Raw genomic sequence first — 14431 nt, forward strand, 5'->3', positions numbered from 1 at the left:
GCCACGGGGGCCTGACACAGCAACCTGACCCAGTCAATAAAGCCCCGCCCAAATCCAAACCATCCCAGTACCTCCCACATATAATGCCATTCTACCCGATCAAAAGCCTTTTCTGCATCCATTGCGATCACTACCGCCACCTCCCTACCTTCCGGGGGCATCATGATCACATTTAACAACCTTCTTACATTGACCACCACTGCCTACCCTTAACAAATTCCATCTGTTCCTCCCCAATAACGTCTGGAACACAATCCTCAATCCTGGAGGACAAAACTTTGGCCGGCAGTTTGGCATCCACGTTCAACAGGGATATCAGCCTGTAGGACCCACACAGCTCCACGTTCTTGTCCCGCTTCAGAATCAGAGAAATCGTGGCCTGTGACATCGCAGGGGCAGCACCCCTCTTTCCCTTGCCTCATTAAATATCCTCATCAACACTGGCCCCAATATCCCAGAGAACTTTTTATAAAACTCCACTGGGTACCGGTCCGGCCCCGGGGCTATACCCGCCCGCATGGCCTTCAGACCCTCCACTATCTCTTCCAACCCGATCGGGGCCCCAAGCCCTTCTACCAGCTCCCCGCCCACCTTCGCCCACCCCAAGAAGTGCCTCATCCCCTCCGGCCCCGTAGGGGGTTCTGACCTATACAGCCTGCTGTAGAAATCCCTAAACGCCTTATTCACCCCTGCTGAATCTCCAACCAGGTTCTCATCTCCGTCATTTACTTTCCCTATCTCCCTGGCTGCCTCCCTCTTTCTAAGCTGCTGTGCAAGCAGTCTGCTGGCCTTCTCTCCATACTTATAGATCGCCCCCCTCGCCTTTCTCAGCTGCTCCACCGCCCTCCTTGTGGTTAACAAGCCGAACTCCGCCTGCAGCCTCCGCCATTCCCTTAAAAGCCCTGCCTCTGGGGTGTCTGCATACCCCCTATCGATCTGTAGTATCTCCTTTACCATTCGGTCCGTCTTTGCGCTGTCCACCTTCTCCCTATGGGCCCGTATCGAGCTCAGATCCCCTCTGGCCGCCTTCAGTGCTTCCCAGACCATCGCTGCTGAAATTTCCCCCATGTCGTTGACCTGCAGGTAGTTCTGAATACATTTCCTCAGCTGCACGCACACCCCTTCGTCAGCCAAAAGTCTCACATCTAACCTCCAGTGCGGGCGCTGGTTACTGTCTTTACTAACCTGCAGGTCGACCCAGTGTGGAGCGTGGTCTGAGATTGTGATCGCCGAATACCCCGTGTCCACCACCCCTGCCAGTAAGGCCCTGCTCAAAATGAAGAAATCGATCCAGGAGTACACTTTATATATGTGTGGGTAGAAGGAGAACTCCTTCACCCTCGGCTACCCAAATCTCCATGGATCCCCCCCCCCCCCCCCCCCCCCCCCCCCCCCCCGCATCTGCTCCATGAACTCTTTTAGTTCCTTTGCCATTGCTGGCACCCTGCCCGTTTTCGAGCTTGGCCGGTCCAAGCCAGGGTCAATAACTGTGTTGAAGTCCCCTCCCATGACCAACCTGTGCGAGTCCAGGTCCGGTATCTTCTCCAGCATCCTCTTTGTAAACTCCACATCATCCCAATTTGGCGCATACACATTTACTAATACCACCTGCACCCCCTCCAGTTTCCCACTGACCATATTGTACTGACCTCCCACGTCCGAGACTATTCTACCCGCCTCAAACACCACCCGCTTATTGATCAGGATCGCGACCCCTCCAGTCTTTGAATCCAGTCCCGAGTGAAAAACCTGGCTGACCCAGCCTTTCCTCATTCTAATCTGGTCAGTTACTCTAAGGTGCGTCTCCTGCAACATTACCACACCCGCCTTCAGTCCCTTAAGATGCGTGAACACACGTGCTCTCTTGACCGGCCCATTTAACCCTCGAACATTCCAGATCAGCCTAGTTGGGGGGGCTCATTGCCCCCCCCTTCGCTGATCAGCCATCCCCTTTTTTGGGCCTGCCTCCAGCCCATGTTCCGCGCCTCCACCGGCCCGCCCCCAGGCAGCCTACGCCCCCAACCTCCTCTCTGTTGCTTGGCCCCAAGTCCCTACCTCGTCAGCAGAACATTTTCTCCACCCCTTGCCCCCCTAGTAACAACACTCTGTAACCCAACCCCTTTGATAAACCAAACATATGCACACCCCCCCATTGTGCTTCCGTGAGCTAGCCCGCCCAGCTAGCTTGGTGGCCTCCATCCCTGGTGCCGGATAGTCTCCCACCTATTGCTCCCTCCTCCCCCGCTCATACAAACATACACCAACATCAAACAATCCCCACACAATTGCCCGACAGAAAACACCAAGATTTAAACAAGCACACCTCCATCCCCCAACAGTGCAAATGAAAACCTCTCAGCTCACTCAGCTCTGTCACTGGACCCAAATCAGTACAGAAGGCATTACAAACAGATTCCACAAAACGAAAAACGAGAAACTTTTTTAAAAAAAGAACAGAGAAACAAAAAGAAAGAAAAAAACATGAACATTGCAGCAAAGTTCAAAAGCTCTCAGTCCACCACCAGTCCTTTCCTTTTCACGAAGTCCAGCGTGTCCTCAGGCTCGAAATAAAAGTGCTGTTCCTCGTACGTGACCCAGAGACGGGCCGAATACAACAGCCCGAACTTCACCTTTTTCTTAAAAAGAATCGACCTAATCTGGTTGAAGCCTGCTCTTCTCCTGGCCACCTCCACACTCAGGTCTTGGTAGACCCGCAGGACACTATTGTCCCACTTACAGCTCCGTGTCTGTTTGGCCCACTGTAGAATGCGCTCCTTATCCAAGTACCTGTGGCATCTCACCACCATTGCCCTCGGGGTTCACCCATTCGCGGCTTCCTCGCGAGTGCTCTGTGAGCCCTGTCCACCTCCAAGGGTCGGGAGAAAGCCCCATCCCCCAGCAGCTTCTGCGATGTATGCCCCAGCGTCCGCTCCTTCGGACCCCTCCGGGAGCCCAACAATTCTCAAGTTCTGCCGACGGGACCTGTTCTCTAGGTCCTCCACCTTCTCCAGGAGCTTCTTCTGCTGTTCTCTCAGCATCCCCACCTCCAACTCCACCGCAGTTTGACGTTCCTCCTGCTCAGCCAGCGCCTTCCCCACCTTCTGATCGTCTGATCTTGGGAGTCCAATCTGAACTCCAGCCGCTCGATCGACTCTTTTATCGGGTCCAAGCAGTCCCGTTTCTGCTTAGCAAAGCCTTCCTGAGTAAATTGCATCAGCTGCTCCGTTGACCGCTGGGTCGACAAACCAGAGGTTTGGTCCTCTGCCATGCTGTCTCCCGCTGCAGCTTCAGCCCAAGCCTTCTCTGTCTTTCTGTTTCTGCCTTTACGAGCACTTCTAGTCCTTCTCTCCATGCACCGATGTGGGAATTCAGTACACAATTGCCTCTGTCTTCAGTTTTACAGTTCAAGTCCGGTAGAAAATCAGGGGAAAAGGTCCAAAAGTCCGACCCGAGCGGGGGCCACCAAATGTGCGACTTACTCCTTCATAGCCGCCACCGGAAGTCAGGGGCGGGGGATTTTGAGGGGATTTTAAGCAAAGCTTTTTCACCGAGTAGGTGGTGGGAATTTGGAACTCACTGGCTGAATCTGTGGCGGAGGCGCTTCCAACATTTAAGAAACATTTAGGTGAGCAGTTGAAATGCCATAGCACACAGGGCTACGGAGCAAGCGCTGGAAAATAGGATTAAGGTAGATAACTGCTTGATGGCCCGCACAGACACGATCGGCCAAAGAGCCTCCCTCTGTGCTGTAACTCTTATGACTTTATTACAGCTATTAACATGAGCCCGGAACACGCAAGAATTTACTGCAAGCGTGAGAAAATCCAAATAAATGCATTCGGATCCTTAGATTGATGCATTGGACTTGTCTACCTTTAATTGCTGTATTATAACTATGCTTCCTTTTCTATATGTTTTAGGCAACTGACCGTGAGAGGGACCCAATCGTCTATCACATTCAAAATGGAGATCCACAGCACGTTTTTAATATTACTCAGAAGTAAGAGAAAATTAATAACCTTAGAAATATAAACCAGTATGATTCATTAAATAAATGTCATGACCATGCATGATAGAAAACCTGGGGACGGACATCAGCATGTCAGATTCACTGCCAACACTTTTTTCTCCATTCATGCCATAATTATAGCTTGAAGAAGCCTTTGGGAGACAAGAGTGTGTCAAGCTTTTCAGTTGTATAATTCTGAATGAATGTAGTCCTGCTGAAGTATTCAATTATGCATATCATGATATAAAAAGAGCTAAAAGGTGAGATGGTAGCTTGCCAAGAGCAGAGCAGTAAATGTGCAACACGGTGATAGGTAACACAAGAGCCATGCAATCTTGGCCCATTTCCCCGGTCCGATCGAAGTGTACCACTTTCTGATCAAACACCACCACTACTCAGTTGCATAATGCTCCTTTCACCGATTGCAGGCAAAAGCACCTCCATTTCTCCAACCTTCCACGAGAAGTCAGATGTTATATCACTCCACCATGTGCTCACAGATCCCATTACAAGGGCTGGGTAATACAGGCAGATAGCATGGATGCCCCAACTGGACACCACATCGGCGAGGGCGCTCCTGGCTCCACGCCACACAGCCCCGTAGCCATGAAGAACTGCATGGTAGGCTATTCAGGGCTGAGTATGAAGATGGTTGGAGGTCCTGCTCTGCGGAACTGCTGGCTGATCAATCCCCAAAGTTCCGGAAAAGTGTCTGTGGGTGCTGCTGGGACTGCAAAAGCAAATAATTATCAAGGCCATAGATCCCTGGAGCAGGTGTGTCCAGGTTATTGCACCAGGAGGGTTTGGATAGGTTAGGGAGAGGGGCAGAGGTGAGGGCAAAAGGGGAAATGTGTGTTTTTGAGGAAAAGAGCGGGTGGGATGGAAGGGGCTGGTTTGACACAAGGGAGGCTCCATCTCATGATTGGCAAAGGGCAGCCCCCAAGACGCGAGGACTCCCTCCTTTCTGCACCCTTTAGACTTTTAAGTTAAACAAATCAAGCTTGCCTCATCCACCCTGCTGGCCACCTCAAACATTTAATGGCATGGGTGGCATATTATCAGGGTCAATTTCCTAATTTGACCCTTAAATTATTCATTTCAATATGGTGGACGGCCTGCCCCCCCACCCCCATATTATGGAACACTTCGAGGATGGTTGGAAAGGTGGTGGTCTGGATGGCCACCCTATTTTATGTGTCCCCCTCCTCGCAAATTGGAAAGCACACCTGCCAGGGCACACACATAAAATCCAGACCCATGTCTCTATTTTGAGTTTGCTTTCAATTAATATTTTCTGCCATCTCTTTCTCACACTTTTACAATTAATTTTTTTAATGACATTTTAAAGGTTGAAAGAATTTATGACCATGACCCCAAGGACAAAGCTCCACAGAACATTTAGGATAATTGTGTAAATGAATTGAATGCTGAAATTTGCTGGAAACCAGCTTGCTGGGATTTCGACCAACACGCGTCAGATGCAAACTGGTGCCAATTGCACTTAACCTGTGTGGTAGTATGTATTGGTGGTCATGTGGGACTGGAAGCCCTAATGTCATTGGCTGACAGATCCCGGGTCCTGGTTGGCCGTTGACCTCATACTCCGCCCTGAAGGCGAAGTATAAGAAGCCGGTGCCTTCCCCCGCAGGCCAGTTTACTATCGGGCTGCTGGGGAACAGACACGCTTAATAAAGCCTCATCGACTTCACTCTATTCGTCTCACGGAGTCTTTGTGCGCCACAATTTATTAAGCGTGCCTAAAAAGGACTATGGAGATCAGGATCATTCCAGAATGCCTGAGGATCAGCCCCCACGCAGTGAATGCGGCAGCAGCCTTCAAACACTGGCAGACTTGCTTTGAGGCCTACATCACATCGACCACAGGCCGAGTCTCAGACGAACAAAAACTGCAGGTCCTGCACTCGAGGGTGAGCACGGAGATTTTCGCCCTCATTGAAGACACCCGCGATTTCCAGACGGCGTTCACAGCACTGAGAAATCTCTACGTTCGCCCAGTTAACCAAATCTACGCTCGCTACCAGCTCGCGACAAGACGGCAAGCTCCCGGAGAATCGATGGACGAGTTCTACGCCGCGCTGCTGATTTTGGGAAGAGCCTGCAGCTGCCCGTCGGTGAATGCAAACGAACATACGGACATGTTAATGCGCGATGCTTTTGTTGCAGGTATGCAATCCTCCCAAATCCGCCAAAGACTTCTAGAAAAAGAGTCGCTAGGACTCTCAGAGGCACGGGCCCTGGCAGCCTCGCTGGACGTAGCCGCGCGTAATACCCGCGCCTACGGCCCCGACCGCGCGGCAGGCCATTGGGCCCCGTACGTACCCGCCGCGGCAAACCCCCTGCCCCCCCCGGACACCCCACAGGCTTGCGCAGTCCAAACGCCGAGTCGCACCGGGGGCGCCCGCTGTTATTTCTGCGGCCAGGCGAAGCACCCCCGACAACGCTGTCCGGCCCGCGCAGCCATCTGCAAAAGCTGCGGGAAAAAGGGCCACTATGCGGTGGTGTGCCGATCCCGCGTGGTCGCCGCCGTCCCGGGAGAACAGGGAGCCCTACAGGCAGTCTATGCCTCCCAACCCCCCCAGCACGCCATGTGCGACCCGCAGGCGCCGCCATTTTGGGTCCCGACCACCGCGGCCCCGGGAGAACTGGGAGCCCTGCACGCCGCCTACGCTCCCCAACCCCCCTCCCCGCAGTCCATGTACGACCCGCCGCCGGCGCTCCCGATTTGGGTGCCGGCCAACACTCTCCACGGAGAGGAGGGGGTTTTTCGCATCCCGAACGCCACCCTCACCCCCGTCCCGCGCCCCACGCCTGACCCGCCGGCGCCACCTACCTTGACCCCGACCACCGCTGTCCCCGGCGAGGGAGCTCCGCACGGTGCCAGCGCTCGCGGCCCCACGACTGACCCGCCGGAGCCGCCGACCTGGGCCCTCACCCCCGTCCCGCGCCCCACGCCTGACCCGCCGGCCTGGGCCCCGACCACCGCTGTCCCCGGCGGGGGAGCTCCACGCAGTGCCAGCGCTCGCTGCCCCACGCCTGACCCGCCGGCGCCGCCGACCTGGGCCCTCACCCCCGTCCCGCGCCCCACGCCTGACCCGCCGGCGCCGCCGACCTGGGCCCTCACCCCCGCCCCACGCCTGACCCGCCGGCGCCGCTGACCTGGGCCCTCACCCACGCCCCACGCCTGACCCGCCTGCGCCGCCGACCTGGGCCCTCACCCCCGTCCCGCGCCCCACGCCTGACCCGCCGGCAATACAACTTACCTGGACCCCGATCACCTCCGTCCCCGGCGACGGAGCTCCTCACGGTCCCAGCGCTCGCAGTACTGACCCGCCGGCCTGGGCCCCGACCACCGCTGTCCCCGGCGAGGGAGCTCCGCGCGGTCCTAGCGCCCGCGGCCCTGGCGCTCGCAGTCAAGGAACTCCGCGCGGTCCTAGCGCCCGCGGCCCGGGCGCTCGCAATGCAGGAACTCCGCGCGGTCCTAGCGCCCCCCAGACCCCCCAGCACTCAATGTGCGACCCGCAGACGCCGCCATTTTGGGTCCCGACCACCACGAGGGGAGGAGGGCCCCCGCCATCTTGGACCGCCCCCGACCTGTACGACGCATGGGGCGGCCATTTTGTCCACCCCCGACGCCATCTTGTGACCCCTCAGCCACGGGCGATGTATGGGGGTGGCCATTTTGTCCATCCCCGACGCCATCTTGGACGGCAACAACGGACCCCACCCCACTACTACAACCACGGCTCGCTTCGGTTACACTCGATCAGGCTCGGCCCCGGACTCTCCAGACGACGACGACAACGGTCCTAATTAACGGCCACGAGACGCCATGCCTAGTCGACTCCGGGAGCACGGAAAGTTTTATACATCCCGACACGGTAAGACGATGTTCCTTAACTACCTTCCCCAGCGCACGAAAGATTTGCCTAGCTGCAGGATCCCACTCCGTACAGATCCAGGGATTCTGCATAGTTACCCTAACGGTACAGGGGAGGGAATTCAAAAACTACAAACTTAACGTCCTTCCCCAACTCTGTGCCCCCACCTTGCTGGGCTTAGATTTTCAATGTAACCTACAGAGCCTTACGTTTAAATTCGGCGGCCCCATACCCCCACTCACTATCTGCGGCCTCGCCACCCTCAAGGTGCAACCCCCGTCCTTGTTTGCGAACCTCACCCCGGATTGCAAACCCGTCGCCACTAGGAGCAGACGGTACAGCGCCCAGGACCGGACCTTCATTCGCTCCGAAGTCCAGCGGCTACTAAAGGAGGGCATAATCCAGGCCAGCAATAGTCCCTGGAGAGCGCAGGTGGTAGTAGTGAAGACAGGGGAGAAACAAAGGATGGTCATTGACTATAGCCAGACCATCAACAAGTACACACAACTAGACGCGTACCCTCTCCCCCGCATATCCGACATGGTCAATCGGATTGCCCAGTATAAAGTCTTCTCCACCGTGGACCTCAAGTCCGCCTACCATCAGCTCCCCATCCGCCCAAGTGACCGCAAGTACACAGCCTTCGAGGCAGACGGGCGGTTATACCATTTCCTACGGGTCCCTTTTGGCGTCACAAACGGCGTCTCGGTCTTCCAACGGGAAATGGACCGAATGGTTGATCAACATGGGTTACGGGCCACGTTCCCGTACCTCGACAATGTAACCATCTGCGGCCACGATCAGCAGGACCACGACGCCAACCTCCAAAAATTCCTCCAGACTGCCAAAGCCTTGAACCTCACGTACAACGAGGACAAGTGCATTTTTAGCACCGATCGGCTAGCCATTCTGGGCTACATAGTGCGCAATGGGATAATAGGCCCCGACCCCGAACGTATGCGCGCACTCATGGAATTTCCCCTCCCGCACTGCCCAAAAGCCCTGAAACGCTGCCTGGGGTTCTTTTCATACTACGCCCAGTGGGTCCCCCAGTACGCAGACAAGGCCCGCCCCCTAATACAGACCACGACTTTCCCGCTGTCGACAGAGGCTTGCCAGGCTTTCAGCCGCATCAAAGCGGACATCGCAAAGGCCACGATGCGCGCCATCGACGAGTCCCTCCCCTTCCAGGTCGAGAGCGACGCCTCTGACGTAGCTCTAGCGGCTACCCTTAACCAAGCGGGCAGACCCGTGGCCTTCTTCTCCCGAACCCTCCACGCCTCAGAAATCCGCCACTCCTCAGTGGAAAAGGAAGCCCAAGCCATAGTGGAAGCTGTGCGACATTGGAGGCATTACCTAGCCGGCAGGAAATTCATTCTCCTCACTGACCAACGGTCGGTAGCCTTCATGTTCGATAATGCACAGCGGGGCAAGATCAAGAACGACAAGATCTTGCGGTGGAGGATCGAACTCTCCACCTTCAACTATGAGATCTTGTACCGGCCCGGAAAGCTGAACGAGCCGTCTGATGCCCTATCCCGCGGGACATGTGCCAACGCACAAATTGACCGCCTCCAAGCCCTCCACGAGGACCTCTGCCACCCGGGGGTCACTCGGTTTTACCACTTCATTAAGTCCCGCAATCTCCCATACTCCTTAGAGGAGGTCCGTACAGTCACAAGAGACTGCCACATCTGCGCAGAATGCAACCCGCATTTTTTCAGGCCAGATGGAGCGCACCTGATTAAGGCTTCCCGTCCTTTTGAACGCCTCAGTCTCGATTTCAAAGGGCCCCTCCCCTCCACCGACCGCAACGCGTATTTCCTTAATGTAGTGGACGAATACTCCCGCTTCCCTTTTGCCATTCCCTGCTCGGACATGACCGCGGCCACAGTCATTAAAGCCCTGAACAGCATCTTCACGCTGTTCGGTTACCCCGCATACGTCCACAGCGACAGGGAGTCCTCTTTCATGAGTGACGAGCTGCGCCAGTTCCTGCTCAGCAAGGGCATAGCTTCAAGCAGGACGACCAGCTACAACCCCCGGGGGAACGGGCAAGTAGAAAGGGAGAACGGCACGGTCTGGAAGGCCGTCCTACTGGCCCTACGGTCCAGGGATCTCCCAGTTTCACGGTGGCAGGAGGTCCTCCCGGACGCTCTCCATTCCATCCGGTCGTTATTATGTACGAGCACTAATCAAACGCCTCACGAGCGTCTCCTTGTCTTCCCTAGGAGGTCCTCCTCTGGAACGTCGCTGCCGACCTGGCTGGCGGCCCCAGGACCCATCCTGCTCCGAAAGCACGTGCGGGCACATAAGGCAGACCCGTTGGTCGAAAGGGTTCACCTCCTCCACGCAAACCCCCAGTACGCCTACGTGGAGTACCCCGACGGCCGACAGGACACGGTCTCCCTGCGGGATCTGGCGCCCGCCGGCACCACGCACACCCCCCCGGCACCATCAACCCAACCGCCCCCCTTCCTGCCACCGCCGCACCCCGCGACCGCCCCCTTCCCAGGAGGATCAGTCCCCCTCCCCTTTGCACCGACAGCTGAAACCGTGCGGCTCCCGGAGGCGACAACGCTGGTACAAGCACCACCACCGCCGGGGCCGAGGCGATCGACACGGACGACCAGACCGCCCGACCGACTCGTGGCGTCGATGTAAAACAAAGATGGACTGTCCAATGAACATTTTGTTTTTCCTATATCCGCTGTAAATAGTTGTAACAGGACGATACTGTCCAATACTGTACTACCATGTAACTGTTCTATCCTCCCAGGACCAGTACTGTAAACCCTTACCACCATACGAAGCATCACCCCGCCGGGTTCATTTTTGACAAGGGGTGAATGTGGTAGTATGTATTGGGGGTCATGTGGGACTGGAAGCCCTAATGTCATTGGCTGACAGATCCCGGGTCCTGGTTGGCCGTTGACCTCATACTCCGCCCTGAAGGCGAAGTATAAGAAGCCGGTGCCTTCCCCCGCAGGCCAGTTTACTATCGGGTTGCTGGGGAACAGACACGCTTAATAAAGCCTCATCGACTTCACTCTATTCGTCTCACGGAGTCTTTGTGCGCCACAACCTGTCCATTCTGTCCACGTTTCAACTTTGCAGTCATGAAATCATCCTCTCTGTGCCATCTATCTTATATTTTCTCTCTGTTAACTTGGAAAATTCGGAGCTGGTTTAGCACATGGCTAAATCGCTGGCTTTTAAAGCAGACCAAGGCAGGCCAGCAGCACGGTTCAATTCCCATATCAGCCTCTCTGAACAGGCGCCGGAATGTGGCGACTAGGGGCTTTTCACAGTATCTTCATTTGAAGCCTACTTGCGACAATAAGCAATTTTCATTTCATTTTCAAAATTAAGACAAAACAATAAAATCTAGGGCGATTTTCCGACTGCATTGAGCTCAACGCAAATGCCGCTATGTGAGGAGAATAGCGGGTTAGGCCCGAAACGGGATTTACGTCGGGCCGTGAACAGTGACAATGTTCCCGACCCTCTCCAGCTGACCTATTGGCATATTTATGGAATTCACCCACGGAGCGGCACTGGCGCAAATCACGACTGGTCTCCACTACAGGAGACTAGACATGATGAGCATGCCGGAGGACGTTATAGCCCCTGGGTAATCAGGAATGTGGCCGGGCATTGCCATGGCAGTGCCCCCTGGCAGCCTGAAAGTGGCAGGACTGTGCCAGGTTGGGATTGCCAAGGAGCAATTCCTGAAAAGGCAGGGCATGAAGGGGGGGCATTTGGCGATCCCATAGTGGGGTCTCGCTCACCTGGGGGTGGCGGCGCTGGTACCAGTGATTGCGGGGAGGGGCCTGACGTGAGATCCATTGGGAGGGCCCCGATGCCAGTAATGGTGGGGGAGCACTGAAACCCCAAAGCCGGCAATGGTGGGTGGAGGGTACCTTTACTGTCACTTCGAGATCATAGTGCCCTTTAAAATGGGCACCCCGATCTCTGTGTATCCAAGCTTGTTGGAGTGTTTAGGTCCTGCCCTGCCCTTCTCTCAATGCTGCTGCAAAACTCGCACTCCCAAAACATTTCTAAGTGTGGGTGGATTGTGATCTGGATTGCACAAACGCACCCATGGGATTCAATCAACATTTCTTGCCGGAGCACATGATGCAACATTTTTTAGGGGAACTGCACCCCTTATTTTTCATAATGTAAGCTGAGTAGAACTACTACCGATAACATTCAAACTTAAAAACATATTTTCCACACTTTAAATCATTCATAAACATGAACAAGATTAGTTATAGGCATTTTGATGAAAGCAAAATCATCAACAAAATGCTCCATGATTTCACCATGTGAAAATCTGACAAGCTGAGCCAAGAAAGAAATCAGGTTGTATGGTACAGTCATGCATTTATTCTTAAAAGCACCTAAGCAATCTGTTTCACGAGTGCGGAAATGAAATGCCTCCCAAAGGCAGAGTTCCTCTGTTTGTTTGCACTCATTAAAGAAAGGTGGCTTCATTGGCTTGGGCATGTTCACAAGATGGAAGAAATTCACATACTTAAGGGCATCTGTTCACTGACTTAGCCAGGACTGGCAGAACCAGATGTGGTAGTCACCACTAGCAGTATTATATATATTACGGTAAGACAAGTACAATAGAGGTACATGGGTAAATCCCTGCCTGCTGGCTCCGCCCAGTAGGCGGTGTATAAATGTGTGTGCTCGTCGGTGCTGCAGCCATTCTGGTGGCAGCTACAGGAGGCACCACATCTTTGCTCTATAAAGCCTCGATTATTCCACTATTCTCGTCTTTGTGGTAATTGATAGTGCATCAATTTATTGAGCAAAGAGTTTTAAAACGATGGATCTTCGCATCAAGCCTGATCGCCTGCAGCTGAGCCCTCAAGCAGCCAATGGTACGTCCGCTTTTGATCACTGGCTAACCTGCTTCGAACGCTCCCTCTGAACATCCACTGAGGAACCCTCGGACGCACAGAAGCTCCAAGTCCTTTATTCACGGGTGAGCCCTGACATTTTTCCTCTCATCCGGGATGCGCCCACTTACTCCGAAGCGATGGAGCTCCTGAAGGGACATTACGTTCGGCCAGTCAACCAACTATATGCCAGGCATTTCCTGTCCACGAGACAGCAACTCCCCGATGAGTCTCTGGATGATTTCTGGCATGCTCTGCACATCCTGGGGAGAAACTGTGACTGCCAGGCAGTTTCGGCAGTCCAGCACACACAACTTTGAATCCGAGATGCCTTTGTTACGGGCATGAGGTCTGCGTACGTCCGCCAGCGCCTACTGGAAGGGGGTACGCTTGATCTTGCGGGAACTAGGCAGCTCACAAACTCGTTAGAAGTGGCCTCCCATAACGTCCAGTCGTACGCCCCCGACCGCGTGGCGCCCTCGTGGGCATTGTGGGCCCCACCAGCTGCCGACTCCGCAAGCCTGTGCCGCGCGGCAGCCAGCCAACCCTGGGGGGCCCAAGTGCTATTTTTGTGGGCAGAACAAACACCCCCAGCAGCGCTGCCCGGCGCGGAACGCGACCTGCAACGGATATGGAAAGAAGGAACACTTGTTTCTGTTTGCCAGGCCCGGTCAGTCGCTGCTGTTTCCAGGCCCGGCATTCCTGCACCCCCCACATGCGACCCAGGGGGGCTGCCATTTTCCTCCTCGCAAGCCAAGTGCGGCCAGTGAGCGCCGCCATCTTCAACGCCATTTTGGACGGCGCCTCAGGACCCCTGCTCTCCTGCCGCTACCTCCACCACCGCTGACCAGCCCGGGGCCTCGCAGCATCTGCCGCAGCTCGCCTCGATCACCTTGGATCAGTCCCGGCCCCGTAACCTCGTGACCGCAACAACGACGGTGAAAATCGATGGGCACGAGACGATCTGCCTTTTTGACTCTGGGAGCACAGAGAGCTTCATCCACCCCACGATGGCAAGGCGCTGCTCCCTCGCGGTACACCCTGTTACCCAGAAAATCTCTCTGGCCTCCGGATCCCATTCCGTGGAAATCCGGGGGTACTGCATCGCGACCCTGACCGTCCAAGGCATAGAGTTTAGCAACTTCCGGCTCTACGTCCTCCCGCACCTCTGCGCTGCCCTGTTATTCGGCCTGGACTTCCAGTGCCACATCCAAAGCCTAACCTTAAAATTCGGCGGACCCTTACCCCCCCTCACAGTATGCGGCCTCACGACCCTTAAGGTTGATCCACTTCCTTGTTTGCGAACCTCACCCCGGATTGCAAACCCGTCACCACCAGAAGCAGACGGTACAGTGCCCAGGACAGGACTTTCATCAGGTCGGAGGTCCAACGGCTTCTGCAGGAAGGCATCATTGAGACCAGCAACAGCCCCTGGAGAGCTCAAGTGGTAGTAGTAAAGACTGGGGAGAAGCACAGGATGGTCATTGACTACAGTCAGACCATCAATCGGTACACGCAGCTCGACGCGTACCCCTCCCACGCATTTCTGACATGGTCAATCAGATTGCACAGTATCGGGTCTTTTCCACAGTGGACCTGCAGTCCGC

The 14431-nt window shown here is 55.2% G+C and overlaps 1 protein-coding gene across 1 annotated transcript in view; it reads left to right on the forward strand.

The window, feature by feature from the left end:
- The window catches only part of pcdh15b (protocadherin-related 15b), a 2356722-nt gene that overhangs the window by 1736093 nt on the left and 606198 nt on the right, over positions 1 to 14431 (forward strand). The window contains exon 23 of the mRNA XM_072478931.1: positions 3921 to 4000. Within this exon, the coding sequence (XP_072335032.1) occupies positions 3921 to 4000 (80 nt within the window). The remainder of the gene's footprint in view (positions 1 to 3920; positions 4001 to 14431) is intronic.

Source organism: Scyliorhinus torazame, chromosome 16 (genome assembly GCF_047496885.1).
Source record: "Scyliorhinus torazame isolate Kashiwa2021f chromosome 16, sScyTor2.1, whole genome shotgun sequence".
Classification (NCBI taxonomy): Eukaryota; Metazoa; Chordata; class Chondrichthyes; order Carcharhiniformes; family Scyliorhinidae; genus Scyliorhinus; species Scyliorhinus torazame.